The sequence below is a fragment of the Aulonocara sp. 'chitande type north' Nkhata Bay genome, linkage group LG23 (assembly GCF_057382095.1).
Source record: "Aulonocara sp. 'chitande type north' Nkhata Bay isolate Kocher_YH1m ecotype deep benthic linkage group LG23, A_spYH_male_GT1.1, whole genome shotgun sequence".
NCBI lineage: Eukaryota > Metazoa > Chordata > Actinopteri > Cichliformes > Cichlidae > Aulonocara > Aulonocara sp. 'chitande type north' Nkhata Bay.
This window is the reverse complement of record NC_141365.1, coordinates 41,029,654-41,049,258: the sequence shown is the minus strand read 5'-3', so window position 1 is coordinate 41,049,258 and position 19,605 is coordinate 41,029,654. Positions and strand designations below refer to the sequence as shown.

The 19,605-nt window shown below is 45.9% G+C and overlaps 1 protein-coding gene across 2 annotated transcripts in view; it reads right to left on the bottom strand.

Annotated features, from left to right (window-relative positions):
- LOC147302421 (neuropilin-2-like) overlaps positions 1-16,149 on the bottom strand; it is a 59,280-nt gene extending 43,131 nt beyond the window's left edge. For both annotated transcript variants that reach the window (XM_086281909.1, XM_086281910.1), the window contains exons 1-2: positions 15,234-16,149; positions 6,045-6,222 (exon numbers count right to left, since the gene is read on the bottom strand). In XM_086281909.1, the coding sequence (XP_086138035.1) occupies positions 6,045-6,222; positions 15,234-15,309 (254 nt within the window). In that variant the 5' untranslated portion in view covers positions 15,310-16,149. The remainder of the gene's footprint in view (positions 1-6,044; positions 6,223-15,233) is intronic.
- Between the last annotated feature and the right edge of the window lie 3,456 nt (positions 16,150-19,605).

Here is a 19,605-nt window from a genome sequence, read left to right as displayed (position 1 = left end):
GCCGCATCCCGCTCTCTCACACACACACGGAAGCAGAAAGCCCCCATCCAGATCCAGATTCCTCTAGGAATTGTTTTGATTCAAACTCCGCCTTTCTGTCTGACACCATCCATCCTCAACTTTCCGTCTGTCTGGTGGTCTGTCTAGGTCTGCACGACCAGCCCTGTGTTAGGGAACCATTATGGGGGGCAGCAGTTTCGACCTCCCTCATTTCCCCTATAGAATATAGCTGGAACAGAGGGAGAAGGTTAAAGAAACTAAAAACCCTTAAAGGCCAGTAATTCTGCACCAGCCCAGACACGTCTTCTCTTCCTCTGATCTCATATATCACGACACCCCTGTGCCTTTCACACATTTTGCTGTTTGCTGGGGACCAGGGACATTTCCTGCAGGCAGCAGTGCCTCAGTACAACCAAACGCAGGCCCAAAGCGAGTATACATACACACCACACACAGCAGAAACTGTAAAAATAGGCTACAAAAAAATCGAGAAACCACTAAAGACGAAACTGGTACGAGCAGTACTGGTTTCTTTTAAGAGATGCCAAATTGGGTGCTGACGGTATCGTAAACAATGAAGCTGCTCTGGAAGATTACTATACATGATGACACTTTATCTAAATTACATCCTTTATGAGGTTTACGTAGCAAAGATTTATTTATTGTCACATATTTGACAATAATCAGTCCCATTAAACAATGCGAGCTGTGCTTGTATGGCACCTTTTGGCCTTACTAGAGGAGAGTAGTAGAATGAGCACTATTTATGTGAAGGGGCAGATTTAACAACCTACCTCGCGAAGAGTCGACGGTCCGCCGTATTCGCTATCATCGCCCATCATTTAGCAGGTGTTACTGTGAAATCTGGGAACTTCTCAAAGCCAACATTAATCTTGATGTGTTCATTTAGGCAGATCTTCTAAGCAGGAGCTTGTGGAGAGATATGAGGTTGCAAGCCTTTGTTAGGTGTTAAGTCTTTTTGCAGAGCACTGCTTGCTTATATATTTATAGGCCTTTTATGCCTCTGTGGCCTTACTAACCCTGCTAGTGGTCACTATGCAATAATGTGCAGTCAGTCCTGTCATTCCCCTTTAGGGATCTGCTATATACATTTACAGTCCTTGCTGGTACCGTCCTCCTGCATCTTTTGTGAAATCAGCACATGAGTTCTCATCTAACCACCCTTCTGTAAAAGAGCTAGCTTTGTGTATGTGTTTCATTTAGTTTATTCTCAGTGCCTACACAAAGCATTCTCTGGGAACTTCAGCACTATGTAAGAGATCAACACGTAATTTGCCACAGGTGCGTCACTGTCTCCTTGATTTATTTTGTTTATGCTGGTAAAAGGGGAACAGCTGTTCTCGAGCATCAGGAAATCAAACTTGGCCGTACCCTCAGACACTCGGGGCCGTCGGCTGAAATGATTTCCCCCCTTCCTGTTGCCTGTGTTTCTCCACCCGTTTTTTCTCCTTCTCAGAGCTCACAGAAACCTCAAGACCCCCATCCAGTAAACAATGAGGCGCTGTCTTTGGCTTTCTTTCGTCCACCTCGCCGCGATTTACACAAGCAGAGGCAGAAATTAAGCAAAGGCACACACACCCAGATATTCACATATCTGAACACACACTCCCTCCCACCCGCAAAGGGGACTCTAATAAGCCATAAGTGCCTCTGAAATATTAACTAGATGCTGCGAGCGAAATCCCAGCAGATCCGCGGGGGCCTGCCATCTTCAATCTAGCCCCCTCCAAAAAACAAACAGCACTTCTCCTTCTCATCTCCTCATGCCTCGCCGCCCTCCCCCTTGCTGTCCATCACGAGTTCATGCTTACAGATGACTCGGGCCAAACCACTGACCACAGACCGTCTAGGCTCAGCCCCAGACCTTCTAGTGCAGCATCGATCGGAAGCATCAAACTATAAACGCTGTCTGCACTGAAGCCGTGACCCTGCTGACTCTCGCTGGACGCGTTTCACCTCTATCGAAGCATGTTGAACGTTGTGCTTTCCTCGCGCCGCGGCGGAGTTCATCAACTCTGATTACATTTGTGACAGATGAATACAGAGACAACAGTGCTGCAGCTGCACCGGGCTATCCTAATCACATGCTGGGTTTTTACGGTTAATTGTACCAGTTAGCCATTATATCATCATTAAATCCCGGCAGCTGTGTTGACTGCTGGACGCTGATGACCATGATTGTGTCCTAACTGTAGGCCAAATGCCAGATGTTGACAGATGTGATCCTGGAACAACTCCCTCCTTTAGCCATGACCTCTGGGAGCTCGTCTGTCCTTCCTTTCATCCTCAGCCATCATCCTTCCCTTTCCCTTTTTGCGCCTTCTTTACTTTCCTTCCCCTCTGGTATTGCTGATCATTTATAGATTTCCCATTACAAGCGGAATACAGACATTGATCCCACCCCTCCCTCGAGCTCTAGCAAAAAGGCGATATCATGCATAGAAACACAGAGCTGGTACGTGTGTTGGTGGCACTTCTCGCTGTGGCCAGACATGTCACAAGCCCCGGGGGGTGGGGATGGGTGTGGGGGGTGTCTAGCTGTGTGTCTGAAGAGTTATAAAGTTATATAATAAAATCTTTCCACCTCAGGCAGACTGCATTCAATAACAAATAACCAAATAAAAGTGAGAAAATAAAAACCGGGAAAAAGTGCAAGAAATGGATCTTCTTGAATGACTGTTTTTGTGTCTGTGTGTGTGTCTGTGTGTGCGCGTGCACCCACCCGTTTCAATGTTTAATTCAAGTGCATAAAAATAAAACACCTCCTTGAGCGGGAGCGAGAGGGAGAGAGGAAGAACAAAGGGAGAGATGGAGGGAAGGAAAAAATCGGAGGAGGGAGACGTCGAGAAAGAGAGCTGGAGAGAAACTCTCTCTCTCCCCTTCCTCGACTCCTGGTATATCACTAGGTAGCATCCTGGGGCTTGGTGATGGCAGATTGCATTAGAGATATGGGCCTGATATTTCATCTAGCCTTTATTACATTTAGTTCGCATCAATCGGCTGGCAGCCTGGAGGTAAGAGCTATTTGGCACATGGCCGGACTCCCCCTGAAATGAAATCCTGAATTAAAGTGCCACCTCAGACATGGAGCGCCTGCATAAGGCTCACGATTTGATTGCTGCAGTCGAGCCGGTGTTTGGCTTCGTTACATCGCACGAGTACTGACTGTTTGAACCCGCCGAGGGAAAATCACCAGCTGGCAGGGGATATTAGCGTTCAGAAGCCTTGCCTGAGCTGACCAAGCACTTTTCTCAGTCTTATAAAGGCCTAAAGTGCCTTGGTATGGGGTGGGGGTGGCGGTGGTGAGGTGATGACTGATGAGCACTTTTACACCGACAGGTTGCGTGCTTAATAGCGCACGTGCATGCGTGCTTTATAAGCATATCCAAAAACATATGTTCAGCCTTTCATGTGACCATTTTCCCCCCGTTTCCTGCGTGCTTCCATGATCAGCAGTCCAGACACCACAGCCCTGCGTCTTTCAGGTAACACCGCTTCGGTTTTCTGCTCTGCCATCTCTGTAATCCCACCTGTCACGCAGATTTTCAGCCCCGGCCGAGATACCGAGCCCTTCCCTCCTCCTGGAAAGCCCTCTGGCTCCCCTTGCCCTAACCTCGCAGAGAGGACCGTGAAAACATGCAAAAATCTCCTCTCTGCTCACTCTCTCACACCGCCATGCCTAATCATACAGGCAAGAAAAGGAAGCAACCCGTAACAGCGCTACAGGGCCTGGATCAATCCGTGTAAAAAAGAAAAAAAAAAGAAAAGCATAACACGGGATGGAGAGAGGAGGATTATCAAGCCCTATTTTGCTGTTTTCTGTGCCTTAAAGGGTTCTCTACAAAACACAGAAGGGCACACTGGTGTTCAAGTTGATGCATAAAAACATGTTGGCAATATTCCCTATTTCTTTCCAAACTGGGGGGTGGGGGTCACCAGAGGTGTGATGGATAGAGAGGGATGCTAACCGTGCAAACTTGCAAAACGTGCTTGCACAGTTACTCACTCATAAACGCCCACTCACACTCACACACTCATACATACAGGATGAAGGGAGACTGAGTGGGAGTGTGTGTTAGAGGGCACGCCGAGGCCTTGTCCCCTTCAGGCGTGTGTTAAAAAAAAAAGTTAAAAAAAACCCCATCCTAATAAGATTGTCTGTACCGAAGGGAAAAAAAAGAAGAAGTAGAAGAAGGGGGTATTTCAGTTTCTCTTCCTCCTCCCTCAGCCTCCTCCTGCCCTGCATGCCTTGGGCTGTGAGAAACTGCCTGACACACTGCTTATCAACAGCTGAGGCATCCCTCCCTCCCTCTCTACCAGTCCAGCAGGAAGTGCGGGCACGCCGCATTGCCGACACAGCGATGCTGGTGTCAAAGCGGAGAGGCGCTTTAGTGCAAAACACGACGGAAACCTGGAGTTTCAAAGGCGGCGACATCAAAATAACATTTCAAGTTCAATGCCGTTGCGGCGCTACCGTGCGAAAAGAACCCGTCAAATATTACAAAACATTTTCCAACCAAAACGGCCATTCATGCGCTCATGAAAGCAACGGTTTTTTTTATTTTGGTTTGGTTTTTCTTCCCTTCTCCCAGCCAGACAAAGCACTTTGTAGACGAACAATGCAAAAAATAAATAAAATAAATGCAAAAAAAACCCATTATTAATTCTTCAATTTACCGAGTGGAGAAGAGAGAGAAAGTGCACTGATAAACTGACCAAATGGACTCATCGTTTGACCAAAATTGGTTGTATATAAAACTGAATTAAACAGTAGAGACTGGGAGCTTTTTCCACCCTCCCGCTACTGTCTTCCTCTGAGGTCATAGACAATAGAAGACCATATGATTTGGATTATTTATGTCTCTGAGAAAGGAAACTGACCAACTCGCTCATATCGAGATAAACAGCTGGGTCTCATTCCCTTCTATTACTTCTTAAAGCCTCCCCTGTTTATTCTCTCTCGGCCCACCCTCCAATCTCTGACTTCAAAATACATCATGATTCATTTTCTTACATCCTATCTTATCATTCTGTCTTTACTGCCCAAAAGCAGACGCCGACTTCCAAATATTGCTTGGCATTTGATTATCAGATGGAGGGGGGATTAGAGCTTTATAGTCTGGGTAATGCTGGCTGATGCCTTCAAAAGTAAATTTCAAATTTTTACATCTGTCAAAAATCTTCCCGAGTAGTCTGCTGTTCTTCAGAAGGTTAAAAACCTCACCTTATATGGTTCTTAGCAGGATAAAACACAAATACATCCTGGCTGACAACGCTTGTTTTTTAAAGCTTAACCAGCGGAAATAACACAGGAACTTATTATTAAACTATCTGAATCATTCTTTCCATTTGGGTTTTATTGTTTTATTGCGACCTGTTTTTCCTCGTCTGTATTCAAGAGTGTGTGAAAGAAGCAGAAAACCTTGGGATGTGGAAATGAGCAGCATTTCCTGTCCTCTAAAACACAGAGGGTTGATATTGCAGCTGATGTGCCCTTGAGCAAGGAATTTAACCCCCATAACTGCCTGGGAGAAGGCGACTAGCATCCAGGACAAAATGAGTTTAATGGTTATGTGCTTCTACATGGAGCTTATGTGCTTTCCATTTTCTGAATAAATAATTATGTCAGAAAATATAAAAAGAAAACCACAGTCTACCTAATGGTCTGCTATTCACAGGAAGCCTGCAATCTGCAATTAAAATTTCCTTTGCGATTGACCTGTTGTGGTCAAAATGTGGATTACGTTTCAGCAGCCTGGAATTGGGCCAAACCACCCGGCACTGAATTATAACAGTATGTAAAAATCTGTGCGCCTCAACTGGAAATTACTTGTTTGAGATACGGATGCTTTCGCAGCATACTAATGAACGTGTCAACATGAATCATCATTCAGCCACAATAATAGCACACCATCTTACTGGTGAAGCCAATTTTCCCCTGACAGAAAAGAGTGGGTTTTATGGACTGCACCATTATGACCCGAATCCAGCTCCTTCCCCCCTCCCCGGCCTTCCCGTCTTACTTGCAGTCGAGCCTCTCGATCTCAAAGTGGGGGTTGAAGTTGAGGACGATGCGCTGCGAGGGCTCTGGCGCCGTGATGATCCAGTGGCAGTTCTGGTGTGGGGGGTACTCCAGAGGATAGCCAGGGGAGGTGATATAACCGGCCTCGCTGGCATCTAGCAAACCTCCGCACTCCGGCGCTGTGTAAGAGACAGAAAGGTGAGTTAGAAGGTGCTGGGAGGTACTGACTATAAAGCAGGCGAAGAGGAGCGGTTAAAAATGTTTTATGCATGTTTTTATTTTAAACATAATTTGATGCATTTCTACACAGCGTCATTTGCAGGGGCAGACTCATTTAAAGCACTGAAAAATAATAAATAAATAATAAAAAAGATTGAGGAAATGATGCGCTCCCCTAGTGCAGCATCTCAGTGGGCGCCCCTTCATTTACCTTGCTTCTCTATATGAAGATGTGATGAGCAACAAATGAACAGTAAAACAAAAGAAAGCAATTTAGGCTGTCAGTTAGGAGGAAATTGGAAAAACTTCTCCATTGTGGATTCTCAATGCAAGCAGCGCCACATGGGTAAGCTATTAAAACAATAAAAGATCATTACTGTTGCATTTGGTGAAAGCGCGCACACACACACACAGAGAAACACACCAAGCCTTTTTCACCCTCTTCCACACCCAGGCTCTTATCTCCCTACTCCCCCATAGGGAGCGTTCTCCAAGTGTAATTGTTGCTCCTGCAAGCCAATCTGCAAACATTAGGACACATTCCCTGATCCTATCACGCTCTCCCAGGAACAATAGCTTGCCAATAGCGTAGCTCTGCAGGCTTAGACAGGAAGTGACACGCAGACGGCCTGTCTAGCTAGGTTCTGGGGTTCACCCCTACTCTGTAATGAAAAGCTAACGCGCTAACAAAAGACCCCATTCTCTGATTTCGCCCCGTGAGCCACGGCGGCTCTCGCTCTCTCCGTTATCTCCCACAAACATGCTAAACACATAAACTCACATGCACATACAAAAGAAACATATACGAGTATTCTGCACACATCCACGCACAAAGCCCGGCAGCCTTGTGCATATTGGTTCTTTATTAATCTTACTCTGCAACAGATTTGAGATATTATCAATTTTAGAGAAAAAAAAAAAAACAGGGGCACCACGACAACAGCAGGAGCTAGCTTAGCTCAGATGGTCCCAACCTTTTTCATTTGATGTACCACCACAGCTCTAAGATTAATCCAAACTGCTTTCATCCACAATGGTTCTAATGTTTTATTTTATGATTACTGATCAATTTTACCTGTTAAATCTTTTAAAATTCTGTTTGGATAGCATAGTGCTAGCTAACAACTTTAGCTTTTCACCATACTTTTAGCTAACGTTTTTATCCATTGTTTTAACTTCCTATTGTAACACTTTGTACATACATTTTACTTTTATTTAACTTCATGTTTGCTTTTACTTCTAACGATAATCTTTCATATTTACTTATCTATTTTCTGTGTTGATTTTTACCGGTTACCCATTACTTTAAGAAGTTACTGCTCGGGTCGGTTCAATTCTTACTCTTTTTGGATTTTCTTATTAGTTGAGCTAATCTTTTCATGTGCCTGCTGGTTATGGAGAGAAGCACCAAAGACATAATCAAAGAGAGACGTTCAGATAGTGAAAAGAGACAAAGAATCCTAAATTGAAATCTATGGAAGAACCGCAGAAGTATATCTTCCAAGGGATAGAAAAAAAATAGACTAGGATAGACTCTTTAAAAATGTATTTTAGGGAAAAGTCATGACTTGTTAAGCGTTTCTTTAAGATTTGACTGATTCTTTCCATTCAGTTCTTTTTGTCCTGGTGAAAGTTAATTTAGATAATTCTTCTAGAAGGACCTGAAGTACACTCTGGGCTAACTGTATCCCTGTTTGGCAATCCCTTGTTTAGCTTATGTTTGCTGATCCTCCAGTGAGATCTTTAATAACCAACACGATTTTGAACGCAACAACAGACAAATCCTGTTTCACTACAGTAGCGGACGTTCATAGGAATACATATGAGGAAGGAAAGGAGCTGAGACAGGAACATGAATCATATGGCATTAACAATGTGTCACTAAACGTTGGCCTTAACCACTCAGCTACTGGAATGAATCCATTATTGACATAAATGGGTTGATATTTTTGCCTGTTTCTTTCAAATTTCTGTGAAAGCACCAATAAAGGAAACAGAAGGAAAGATAAGGGGGGAAAAAAACAGCACCAAAGGCTTGAAGTGTAATAGACCCTTCAAGTGTTGACATTTCCACCGCCTATTGTGCTTAAAAGGCACACTTAGATTCTCTGACATTTGATAGAGCTGCGATGGCTTCCTTACTTTGTTACTGGAGAGGAGCAACGCCCACGCTCACATCAGGCACACGCACACACACAGAGCTGCCGGTGATTTCATGGGAGCGCATGACTCCAGCCGCCCACATTGCGTACGCACAGATACAAACTACTGCACAAATATACACACACGCAATTTTAGCCATAAGTGCACACAGGAATACATGCTTTAACGCACGCCCACGCGTTTAGGTGCACGTATAAATACACGGAAACACAGAGAGCCACTGCACAATGTTCAAAGGACCACCCACACACACACACAAACTCACTTCCAAAAACACGCAGAGGGCCTGTCAATCACAGGAGGGAGGAAAAAAATCACTAACTGAAATTTTTCAAAAAGATAGCAGGGATAGGAAAGAATGACAAAGACAGACAGAAAGACCGAGACACACACACACACACACACATAGACACACACATGCACAGACATCTCTTTATCTGCCGCGGCTGTGCAGACAGACAGTCATTGTTGGGAAGCCTATGGAGGGGACGGTGTGCAAGAGGCTATCAGCGCGCAGAGCCTCGGCAGATTAAGTTGTTTGGGGAGAATCCTGCAGCCTCAACACTTTTTTTCCTCTGAGCTGCCCATTCAGTGGCCTCCAAAGGAGGATGAAGAGGAGGGATGCAGGAGAAATGACAGAATGAGTGGGAAGAGAAGGGGGGATGAAAGGATTACAGTAGGAAAGGAAAATGGGAGATGTGACAGAGAGGATGAGGGTGAAGAAAGAGGATGAAGAAGAGCAGAGGGTTGTGAGGAAGGGTGAAGGATTGATGGCGAGGTGATGGATAAAACACGGATTGAGAAAGAAGGGGAAAGATTGATCGGAGGGGGGGTGAAGGCGGCAGGCTGGGTTGATTCATGATGGGCGGTGGTGAGCACATAGGTGGGAAGAGCGAGGGAGAGGAGTGACAGGCGCGGGGAGAGGGAGGAGGCGACAAAAGGTGATGAGGAAGGGGAAAAAAATACAGGCAGCCGAGGAGGAGAGAGAAAAGATGGAGAAAGGAGCGGGTGCGTGTGTGCAGCGCAAAAGAGCCTGACGAGCCTCATTAAGACATGCCTGCTATCCGGTGCTGTCCTGCAGATCCCGACCCCCAGGGGGAAACCTCTGTCAGTCACCTCTCACACACACACACACACACACACACACACATGCACTGGCAAACATGCGTGTGTGCAGTTTGGTGGGTGTTTGTTTGCGGCTGATGAGAAAAAAATTAAATAGAAGAAGGAAAGTGACAGATGTGTGTGTATTCTCTTCTAATTTTTTGAATAGCTCGCCATTATGAGGATGCTTATATGGTACAAATGTGTGTGTGTTTCACTTTAAAGCAGAATGTTTGGGTGTGAACAGAACTTGTGGTGCTGGATGAGTAACAGAGGGGAAGCACTCAGGAGCTGCCAGCGAGCTCCACGAATTACACTGTCTCTTCTACTAGAGCAGCCCATCTGTCTGCACACAAACACTCACACACAAAGTGCTGCATATGTCCCTACCATGCATGGACCAAGGCCCTATTACAATGAACAATGCCACTTTTATGCATGTGTGAGTCTTAAGAGTATGTTTGCAGAGCTGCGTTTTGAGTGGATGGAACTGAAATCCAAAAGACATAAAGCACAGCGCAGACTGTATCAATGAAATTAATGACTTTTGTGTGAGTGTGAGCGCGCATTTCTTTTTTAGTCGCTCCTGAGACGTCTTCGCATCCAATGCGATTGCCTTTATCTTCATTATCTGAGAAAATGTGCATACGTCTGCATGTCTTAGCTCAGGTTTCTGCAGCATGTGTGAGTTCGGCTGCACGTCCCGCCGCTCTTATTTCTATTAGCTGCCTTATCGGGGAGGCACGGCGTCACGCTCTGGGATAAGCCGCGAGTGCGAGGAGAGGCGCTGATAAATCCCTCCATCATTCCTAGTGTCTCTCGTCCCGTCCCTTGCGCCTGCTCCCTCCCCGCTTCCCCACCTTAATTAAAAAGTGCTATCACCCAGAGTGAGGGAATACGAGGGGAGTGAGTGGGCAGCACTCATGCATTCAGACATGGAGGGAGGGAGATGAAGAGGTGGGGACCTGCTTTAAGACCTTTTAGGTCAAACCAGTGTGCGCCTCAGCAGCAGGGAGCGTGGCCCACCCAGTCATAGATGGTTGAGTTTAGTCAATATGCTGGTTTCAAATGTTTCTTGTTGCCGTATTCAAAATAAAAGCGTTAAGAGAGAGAGACTCATGCTTTCTCTCGCCAGGTACTCCGACTTCCCCCCTCAGTCAAAAGACACATGTTAGGCTAATCGGTGAGTCCAAATTGGCCATGGATGTGATGCAGGTAAAGTGTACAGGTGTATGCATGCAAGGAAACAGCAAGATTGTTAATAGACCAGAAATATAAAAATAATGAGACAAGAACTGTTGCACTTCTATCATCCAGCTGGTTCTTTATTTCTTATTCCACGTTCATATTAGTTTAATTAACCAATAACTTTATTTCAGAAAGACATTTGAGACTCATTTCACTTTTTTTATGCTCTGTTCTTGTCGTCGTTTCCTTTCAGATTGAGGAGTCTGTAGAAATAAACCTGAGGATTACAGTTTAACGCCTTTATTCATTCCCTGCATTCTGATTGGACGCCCATAACATTTTCTTGTTCCTGTCAGGGGGGGCTGTGTCTGTGCTTGTGAACATAAAACAAGCATAGAAATCTCTCCCCTCACTTACACAACGCTGCGTCAAATTTACATCTAAAATCAAATACGCTGTAGCTAAACGACGGCGTTCCGCTGAAAGCTGAGCCTGATTTCAGTGGTCACTAGCATGCATTGATGCTTAGGTGGATTTGAGCTTGTGAAACCTGACCAAAAGCAAATAACAGTCGGCTCCAAGAAACGCAACAGTTGCTGACAATGGCTTTTTTGTTAAACACTGTTAACTGTGTTTAAAGGGGGATTATTTCTTTTAAGAACTAACAAAAGCCACATCAAAAGCAGATAATATCCCCAAATCCTCTTTGCCTCCCTTTTCTTTCTCCTTCTCTACTCCTCCCTCCCTAACAGGATAAGTGCCCCACGTTAATCAGCTAAATGCACAGCGCTGGCCATTCCGATCAATGGATCAATGGATCAATCGAGTAAACAGATGGTCACTGGTGCCTTCAGCAGGAGGTGGGTGGAGGGGGGGGGGGGGGGGGTAATGGTGTGGGCCTAATCCTAAACGCTACCTGGCTACTGTATCACGTCTCCTTCTCCCCCCACCGGTGCACCCCCTCGGCTCTGCGCGCCAGTGTCAAACCTGCACCACCGAAGCACTTTTCACAAAAGATTTTCCCCGTCTAAGGTGGAGCGAGCCTACATCAGCAAGGGAAAGCTGTGAAGAATTGAGCTTTGCTGCAGGAGTCTTGGTGATTTGTTAGCACCCTCTACCCCCCACCTTGCAGAGTGTTACCTTGCAGTGGAACTGACTGCTTAAAAAAAAGGAAGGAAAAAAAAAAGTAACCTCTTTTTGGGTGAATTACACTTCTTACAAAAAAGGCAGTTTCTTCTCTTTAAATTTACACTCCTGAACTGCTTCCTTCTTTTCAGAACCCGCGGTTTGAATTGCAGTAGATTCTAAAACACCCTGCCTCTTGACAAAGCTGACCCCCTATGGCTCCCTACCTAAAAACCCAGTCCCCGAGCGCCCGCTAAGATCCCCCCCATGTGCAGCTAATGCGACAGACTGAAAAGACCCAGCTCTGTTTTATTTATGGGGGTCTTGTATTTAATTTCACCCTGAGTGTGGTGAGCTGTTCAAGGGCTTTGTGCGAGCCTGTGACTCTCATACCTGACTGGTATTGAACGGGCCGCTGGGTTTGTCTTTGGCTATGAATGCTAAGAGAGGTGACCTTGTTTTTTTCAGATTAAAGTACAGAGAAATGCAAAGGATCCTAGACGAGAGGAGAAGACAAGAGGCAAAGGGGTGAAGGGGGAGAAAAGAAAAAAACATGAATAACATAAACATAAAATTTACTAAGTTCTTTTCACCCTGGAGCTGATATTATTAAATAATAGAAATCCAACTTCTAAAGAAGTCAATACCATGAATGGAGAGGATGCACAGCCGCCCGCTCAATAAACATGCAAATGAGCTGCTTAATGGCTTGAATATTAATGCTTGTGGTAAGGAGTAATTAATGCACATGTCAGCGAGTCAAACTATTGTGATTACAGGACAAGTGGAATGGAAGTGACTCTTCTTCGTGCAGAAATATTGCAGCAGAAAACTGCCTGAGGAAGAACCACACACAAAAATGGTGCTTTGTAATGAGGGTGAAGGTGCCACCAGCAAAAAACAAAAACAAAAAACAAAAACAAAAAAAAAACAGAAGTCCACAGCATGACCTGTCCAAGCGCTGAACATCTTTAGTGGATCATTTACCCTGGCACCTCGTAGGATTTCTACACTTAAAAGAGTTTCCTGGCTGGGATGCCTCAGGCGTGCATCTGCTCGTTCCATAACATTACATTTTAGGGGAAACCTTTTGCTGCTGCAAATGTATCAAGTTGCCGAAGCACAGATGGACTCTGTCATCACAAAACAGCAACTCTTTAGAAAATGAAACACTTTAACGTGACTCTGTGTGCTTAACATTCACAAGAGGATCTCTGCGATAGTATTTTCACCCCTGTGGCTGGGGCTTTATCCCACTTTACGTGACGCTGTCCCTTCATGAACCCTGGATGCGATCTGACTCTTGACCCCTGCACACTTTGATGTCGTCCTTTTCCTCCACCATGCCGCTTGATGCAGAATCCACTCAGCTGATCTGGTTTCTGAGCATTCCTCCTCTTGTTGCCTTCGTGCTATGGCTCGGTCACTCTTCTGTGCTTTCTTAAACTCTGGAGTCACCGTCTTTCTCCCACTCCCCCTGTCTCTCTGTTTATGCTGCTCTCGCTTTCTCCCTGTTCTGTCTCTGTTCTGTTATCTGTCAGTCTCTCTTTCCTCTGGCATCTGTGTGTAATGTGGCTCTTGAGGGGAGTACAGAGGCAGGGAGATGTGGTGCAGTGTCTTGGCAGGGGAGAGAGAGAGAATAGGGGGGGATCCAGCTTCTTGCCTGCCTGATGACTGCCAAGAGGCCCACATCTGTCTCTGATCAACGGGTACATGCGCAGCCAGTGAAAAACACACACACATTCAGAGGGATGTCTGAGATAGCTGTCCTATTTAAAACAAGTAGCTTAAAAAAAAAAAAAAAAGAAGATGGGTGCAAATGAAGTGAAGAGAGAGCTTGGCTTTGTTTTGAGGCACGCCAGCGGGTGGTATTGTAAAGGCTGAGCAGTCATGATGAGCTCACGGACAGCTCCCCAGCCCGCCTACTCCCAGTAGACTACTTATGCAGATCGCATAAAATGTACATCTTACTACAGCGCATGATGATTAAGAAGTAAAAAGCCAGCACTGAGAATCACAGACACGCGAAAGAAAGACATAAAGCAGTTTTGGGTTGCGAAATGCCACCTGATCACCACAGCGGCGAAGAAAAGCGCACATAAATATGAAAAAGTGTGCCACCGTAAATGCGTCAACAATCCGAGACAGGAACGAGTGAGCCGAGCGTGAGGCCATGTGTCATCCCACCAGTGGCGTCACTTCTCTGTATGGTAAGACAAGCCTTGCTCACCACCAACAACAACCACCGGCAGCAGCTTCAAATCTGTCACAATTTCTGTCCGCGTAAAGAAACGGCACGCGTGAATTTGTAATCCACTCATTTATTTGCCGGCGATCGAACGCATCGCGATCACCCTGATTTTTATGCCACATGGTGAAACCTGAAATTTATTCCCCCCCCCCCCCCCTTTTTTTTTTTTTTGAAGAATACAATGGACTCATGTGGTTAAGCTATACCACAGTGCCGTTTCTGTTTGAACAGTAAACTACTTAAGTATCTTAAAACAAGGCTCTAAATCCATACCAACTGGCTCCTATTATGCTGCTCCTTATCTTCCTAGTTGCGGTTTTTTCTTTTCTTTTAGACGGCTAAGAGCGCAGAGGTGGCGGTGTGCCACTACGCCGCCTGGAGCTCTCAGCCTTGGCTTCACCCTGCCCAGACAACCCGGAGGAGCACGAGGAGATACTGAAGGAGAGACTCGTGGTGGCTGATGAAGATAGTGATCCTATTAGTCAACACAACTGAAGCTCGTACGCTTTTACGCACGGGCTCTGTGAGACGCAGGCTCTTCACCCAGCTTTAGCCGTTTTCATCACGATGTGCGCAAAAGCATTTTAATCAGGCGTGGGGTTAGTTTATACCCAGAGATGATTAATCAAAGGAAAACAACTGATGAGAACGGGTTGGATAAACATCGTGTTTAAATTTAACATTCACGCTTCACGGCAAACTATTCTAAGCGTAACAATTTCCACTTTCCGTTTTTCTAAATATTTAATGAACGCATCCATGTCTTTCAGTTTTTAATGTTTAGTATGATTTTGATGAAACAAGTGCATAAGATCTAAACATTTAAAAACAAAACAAATAAAGAGCCTTTCCTCCGCAGGCTGCTGTATTTGCCATATTTAGCAGGAATAAAACATCAACAGCTTTATCATGGGAGCGTTTGTGTGTTGAAATAATTTGAAACATATGACTTGGAGACCTGGAAATGAATTTGAAGGATAAAAGCAATTACAATGACCAAGAGAAGATGATACTTAAATGTGGTGCTTATAGTAAAAACACGTTCCCGTGATTTAGAGCAACGTTTAGTGTCAATTAGGCTGTTTTGGCTGACTCAGATCACGAGTGCGTCAAAATCAAGAAGTAACCAAAAAAACTCACCGTTTTGTCCTCTGACTCTTAACGACACATGGCACACTGCCATTAAGAATCCAACCAACGAGAACACAAAATCCATGTTGAATCACACACAAAACCAAAAACCAAAAAAAACTTGTAGATAGTTTCAAGTATCTAATGTTTCCACCTCGCAGGATTGAAATGCTTCCGTTCCTCCAAAAAAAAAAAAAGAAAAATCCACAGCCGTTTGGGACCAGCAGTGAAAACTAAACCGCTGTAGTAAAAAGCCCACGGTGTTTATTAAACCATTGGTGGAGAAAAGTGTGTGCCAACTACTTGTCACTGAGAAAAATCTGAATATTTTGTAAGCGCTGTCCTTTTGACTCTGTCCATTTAGCGGAGCGATGCCACCAAACCGCATCCAAAAGAAGAAGAAGAAGAAAAAACCCACAGTGAATCAACAAACTCCTTGATCAGTGCTGCGTGCGCTCCGCAGCTGGGAGGCTTCAGGGGATATCTGCGCCTCGCAGAGTCCGGACAGGACAGCAGGCTCCGGGGTGCGCCAACTTCTGACCGATGAGGGGGACTCTCCCTGTCCCGGTATCTCCCTATAACTCTGCGTCCTCCCGCTCGCGGATTTTACGCACACGAGGGTTTGGCTGGTTCTCCGGTAGGAGCGTTATAAGAAACCCGAAAAAAAAAAGTCCAACGGTAACAGCTCTCAAAGCCACGTAAACCCCAGTCCGAAGCTGCTTCCCAGCGAGGCACAAAAGTAATGAAATAAATGAAAAGCAGCGCGCTCTGGATCCTCAGAAACAACGAACATGCCGTGCCTCCTCCTGCAGCACCTCTCCTCTCTGCTGTCTTCGCTCCTCTCTCTGGTAACGGCTCCGTGAAGCCTGCGCTCTGCCCCGACAGCAGCGTGGGTCCAGCCTGTGAGGTGTGTGCACTGTGTGTGTGAGTGATCGCGCTTTTGAGCTGAGCAGCTATCGCGTTACAGTCACGGCGCCTCGGCTCCGCCCCCTCCCGTCGATCGCCGGTTATAGGATGTGTGTGTGTGTGTGTGTGTGTGTGTGGGGGGGGGCACGCTCTCCCTCACTCGCTCACTCACACACACATAAACAGATGCATCCTATTTCAAAAGACACCACAGATATTAACTCTTCCACAGATGAGACCGAGATTAAAAAACAAAACAAAACATTCTCATGGTAAACCAGGGGATCACAGCTTCTCCTGGGGCTGTTTAAAAAATGGGCGGGGGTGCAGATGAAGATCAAAAATATATCACAGCGAGTGAGAAAGAAGGGAGTGTCTGATTAGTGAGGCGGGTGGCTGCACAGCCGACTTTTGCCACAAAATACACACACGCACAAGAACGACCGATACTATATGTCAAAGCCCTCGACTGAGTGGAGGGAGAACCCACCTCAGCCCTGCCCAATTTCAGCCCTGCAATCAACAGGGCTAAATACAGAGCGGGAGGCCGTGTAATGACACAGTACCGAGCCCAAAATAATCTGCTGAGAAAGGCCTCTCCAGCGTCCAGCCCATGTGCCCTGCCTATGGCTTGTATTACCGTGTAATGTAATGGACTGGTTGAGGCCTGGCTGTGTAATGAGGTACAGTATGTAGCCTTGCTGGCATCTTTCTTTGGAAATGTGCATTCCTAAAGGTCACAGCAAACTCTCTGAGGCAATGTAAGATACTGTACTGCTTCTCTGTAGGAGCTTTTACCTCTGAGTGTGCACTTTTATAACGTTAAGCATCGTCTTCTTTCTTTATTCTCCACACAACCTGAAAGTTGTGTGGAGAATAGTTGTGTCTTCTCTTGACATTTACTACAATGTCAAGAGAAGACTCCCCCCCCCCCCCCCCCCCCCAATGCCCTTGACAGAAGGTTGTATGACAAGTCTGTGTGTCACTGTCTGTGTCACCTCAGTCAACTGTCAATCCCCCGCTGCTACACACCCCCAGGTTTAGAAGACGCCATCGACTTGCGGTTTTCTTACTGCCTGTCAGTCATTTTAAAACCCACCTCTGGCCCTGAGGATACAATGGCTGTCAGATGTCACTGTGATTGGCTAATCTGAGCTTCGAGTTGGGGGGGGGGGGGGGGGGGGGGGGGTCTGTGCCCACATGAACTTTTGTTATTGCACATTTTGGTATCGATGGCAAGAAAATACAAAGCCAGTATTACTGATACCGATACCTTCATTTTTCATAGTGCATGCCTGACACATATTTTTTAATTTCCCCAAAATTAAAAAAAAATTACACAGCACAATTCAGTGGGCTATATACAGAACTTAGAAAAAGAAGTATCAATCCAGCCGTGCTAATATCGATCTGATACCAAATGGATTGATCCGCCCACCTCTACTGCCGAACGCCTTCAGTGTATCGAGGACTTGATTATATGCGTGTTGTTTGCGTTATCTGAGGCAAAAGCACTGACTGAAGTCTTTAAAGAGCAGAAGTGATCTTTGCTTAACCTCCGCTATCACCCTTTCAGAGAGATAACAAGGAAGAGAGAGAAGACAGGCGCTTCCAAACCTTCAAGCAACACTGGGTCACTTTCTGCTCCGCCCCTCCCTTCCGTCCCCAGGGGTCATTTGATACTCCCCCTCCAACATTTGTCAACATCTCTCCTCCCACCATTGCCCTTGCCCCCCCCCCCCCAAAATATCGGGTCAGCACATGGCTAATGGAAGCTGAACTGTGGGAGAAGTACAGTGGGAATGTTGTGGATGCAACGTGTTTGGATTTAACCCGCAAGGGAATACACGAGATACTGTGAAGTCTCAGATTCTTGGTTGCATATGCATTGGTACTCCTGGCAACAAGCTAATGCTGCACAGCACTTGCAAGCACACCTGTCAATCAAACTACGGTCTTGATGACTTGTGAGTTCCTGTGTAGGTGAAACATTACGTCATGGCTAAATCTTCTGTTTATATAGAAAAGGAGATGCAGTGGAGAAGAGCGAAGAAGACATTTATAAGAAGACACCGTTTAGGAAATGCTGAAAATGACTAAAGCGATACGCGCTGGAAGCCTGTTTAAAAAAAGCCACAGGTCACGTCTCTCAGTGAAAGAGGCCTTGCAACAAAACACTTAACCTGCCGCTGCAATATGGGAACCCCGTTTTTCTACAGAACCCCCTCCCAAGGTCTCACCATCTGTATTCCCTCTCTCGTCTCTCTGCCCCAAAATGCAGTCGACAAATGGCTGCCATACAGTCTGAGCCCTCACCCCAGCACACCTGCGCTGTGTTCACTCATGGGCGGTAGAGGGGAACACAACAGGGCCTTTCTCTCTCACATAATGTGTGTATGTGGGAGTGAGGGAGAAAGAGAGATACCAACCGCTGCCTCTCTTATCACAACCCGCCCCGGAGACTGACGGCATGACTGATAACTCTCCCTCATTTTTTTCTAACCCCCCCCCAAATACACTCACACACACACATCTCCATCACACACAAACACACACCTCTCTACCTCTTCTCTTTCTCTTGCAACACCTCTCCTACACTCTCTCGCTCCCATCAGTGTTTTTCGCCGTAGTCAGCTGGCTGTGGATTCAAGGAGGAAGCTTTGCGAAAGTCGGGCAGTCTTTGAGAGGCTGAGTGATCCCGGTTGAGGCCTTCAGCTTTCTTCTCTTCATCACTGACAGACAGCTTTAGATCTGACGGTGGGAGATAAGCCAGAGATAGCCCCGACTTGACCCTATCAGCATCTTTAGTGTGAGCGTCCGCGTGTGTGTGGGCGGGGTTACAGGCACATCAAGAGCAGAGGGTCGACAGGGACTTTCGCGACCTCCTTTTGGTCTTCACGGGGATGATGCTTCAGAGATGTCCGGCATTTCTTTGGGGGACCGCAAAGAGGTTTAAATGATAAGAGCACTCACAGGCACACATGTAAACAAAGCCACACACAGGATTCTGGAGTAAACCGATGGCTGCTGCAGCTTCAAAGGGGATGCAACCCATTAACAGATGCATATTTTTATTCTTAGACTCGTCAAGATCATTTTATCCCACGCTTGTCTTGGTGCAGTTCCTCGACTCATCTGCCGTCTCGGCCCTTTAAGCCAGCTTTCTTCTGTTTTGCTGCCACTCGCAAACAGAAGGTTTCACCAGCACATGGGCGGGGCAAATGACATCACGCAGATGCAGAGCAGAAAAAAACCTGTCTGAAACAGAGTGTTTGGAGCAGTAAGAAGTCTGAGATTATTTGCACACGTGCTGGCCTATTTATTGGAAACTTTGTCTGATATGAGCATCTACCATTATAGCACTGCATGGGTGACAGAAAACAGGGAGAGAAACAGAATCGGTTCTCTTTGATCATCTACATATTCTGGATTTTTATCTTCATGATATTCTTTGCTGCTACAGTGACCCAATTTC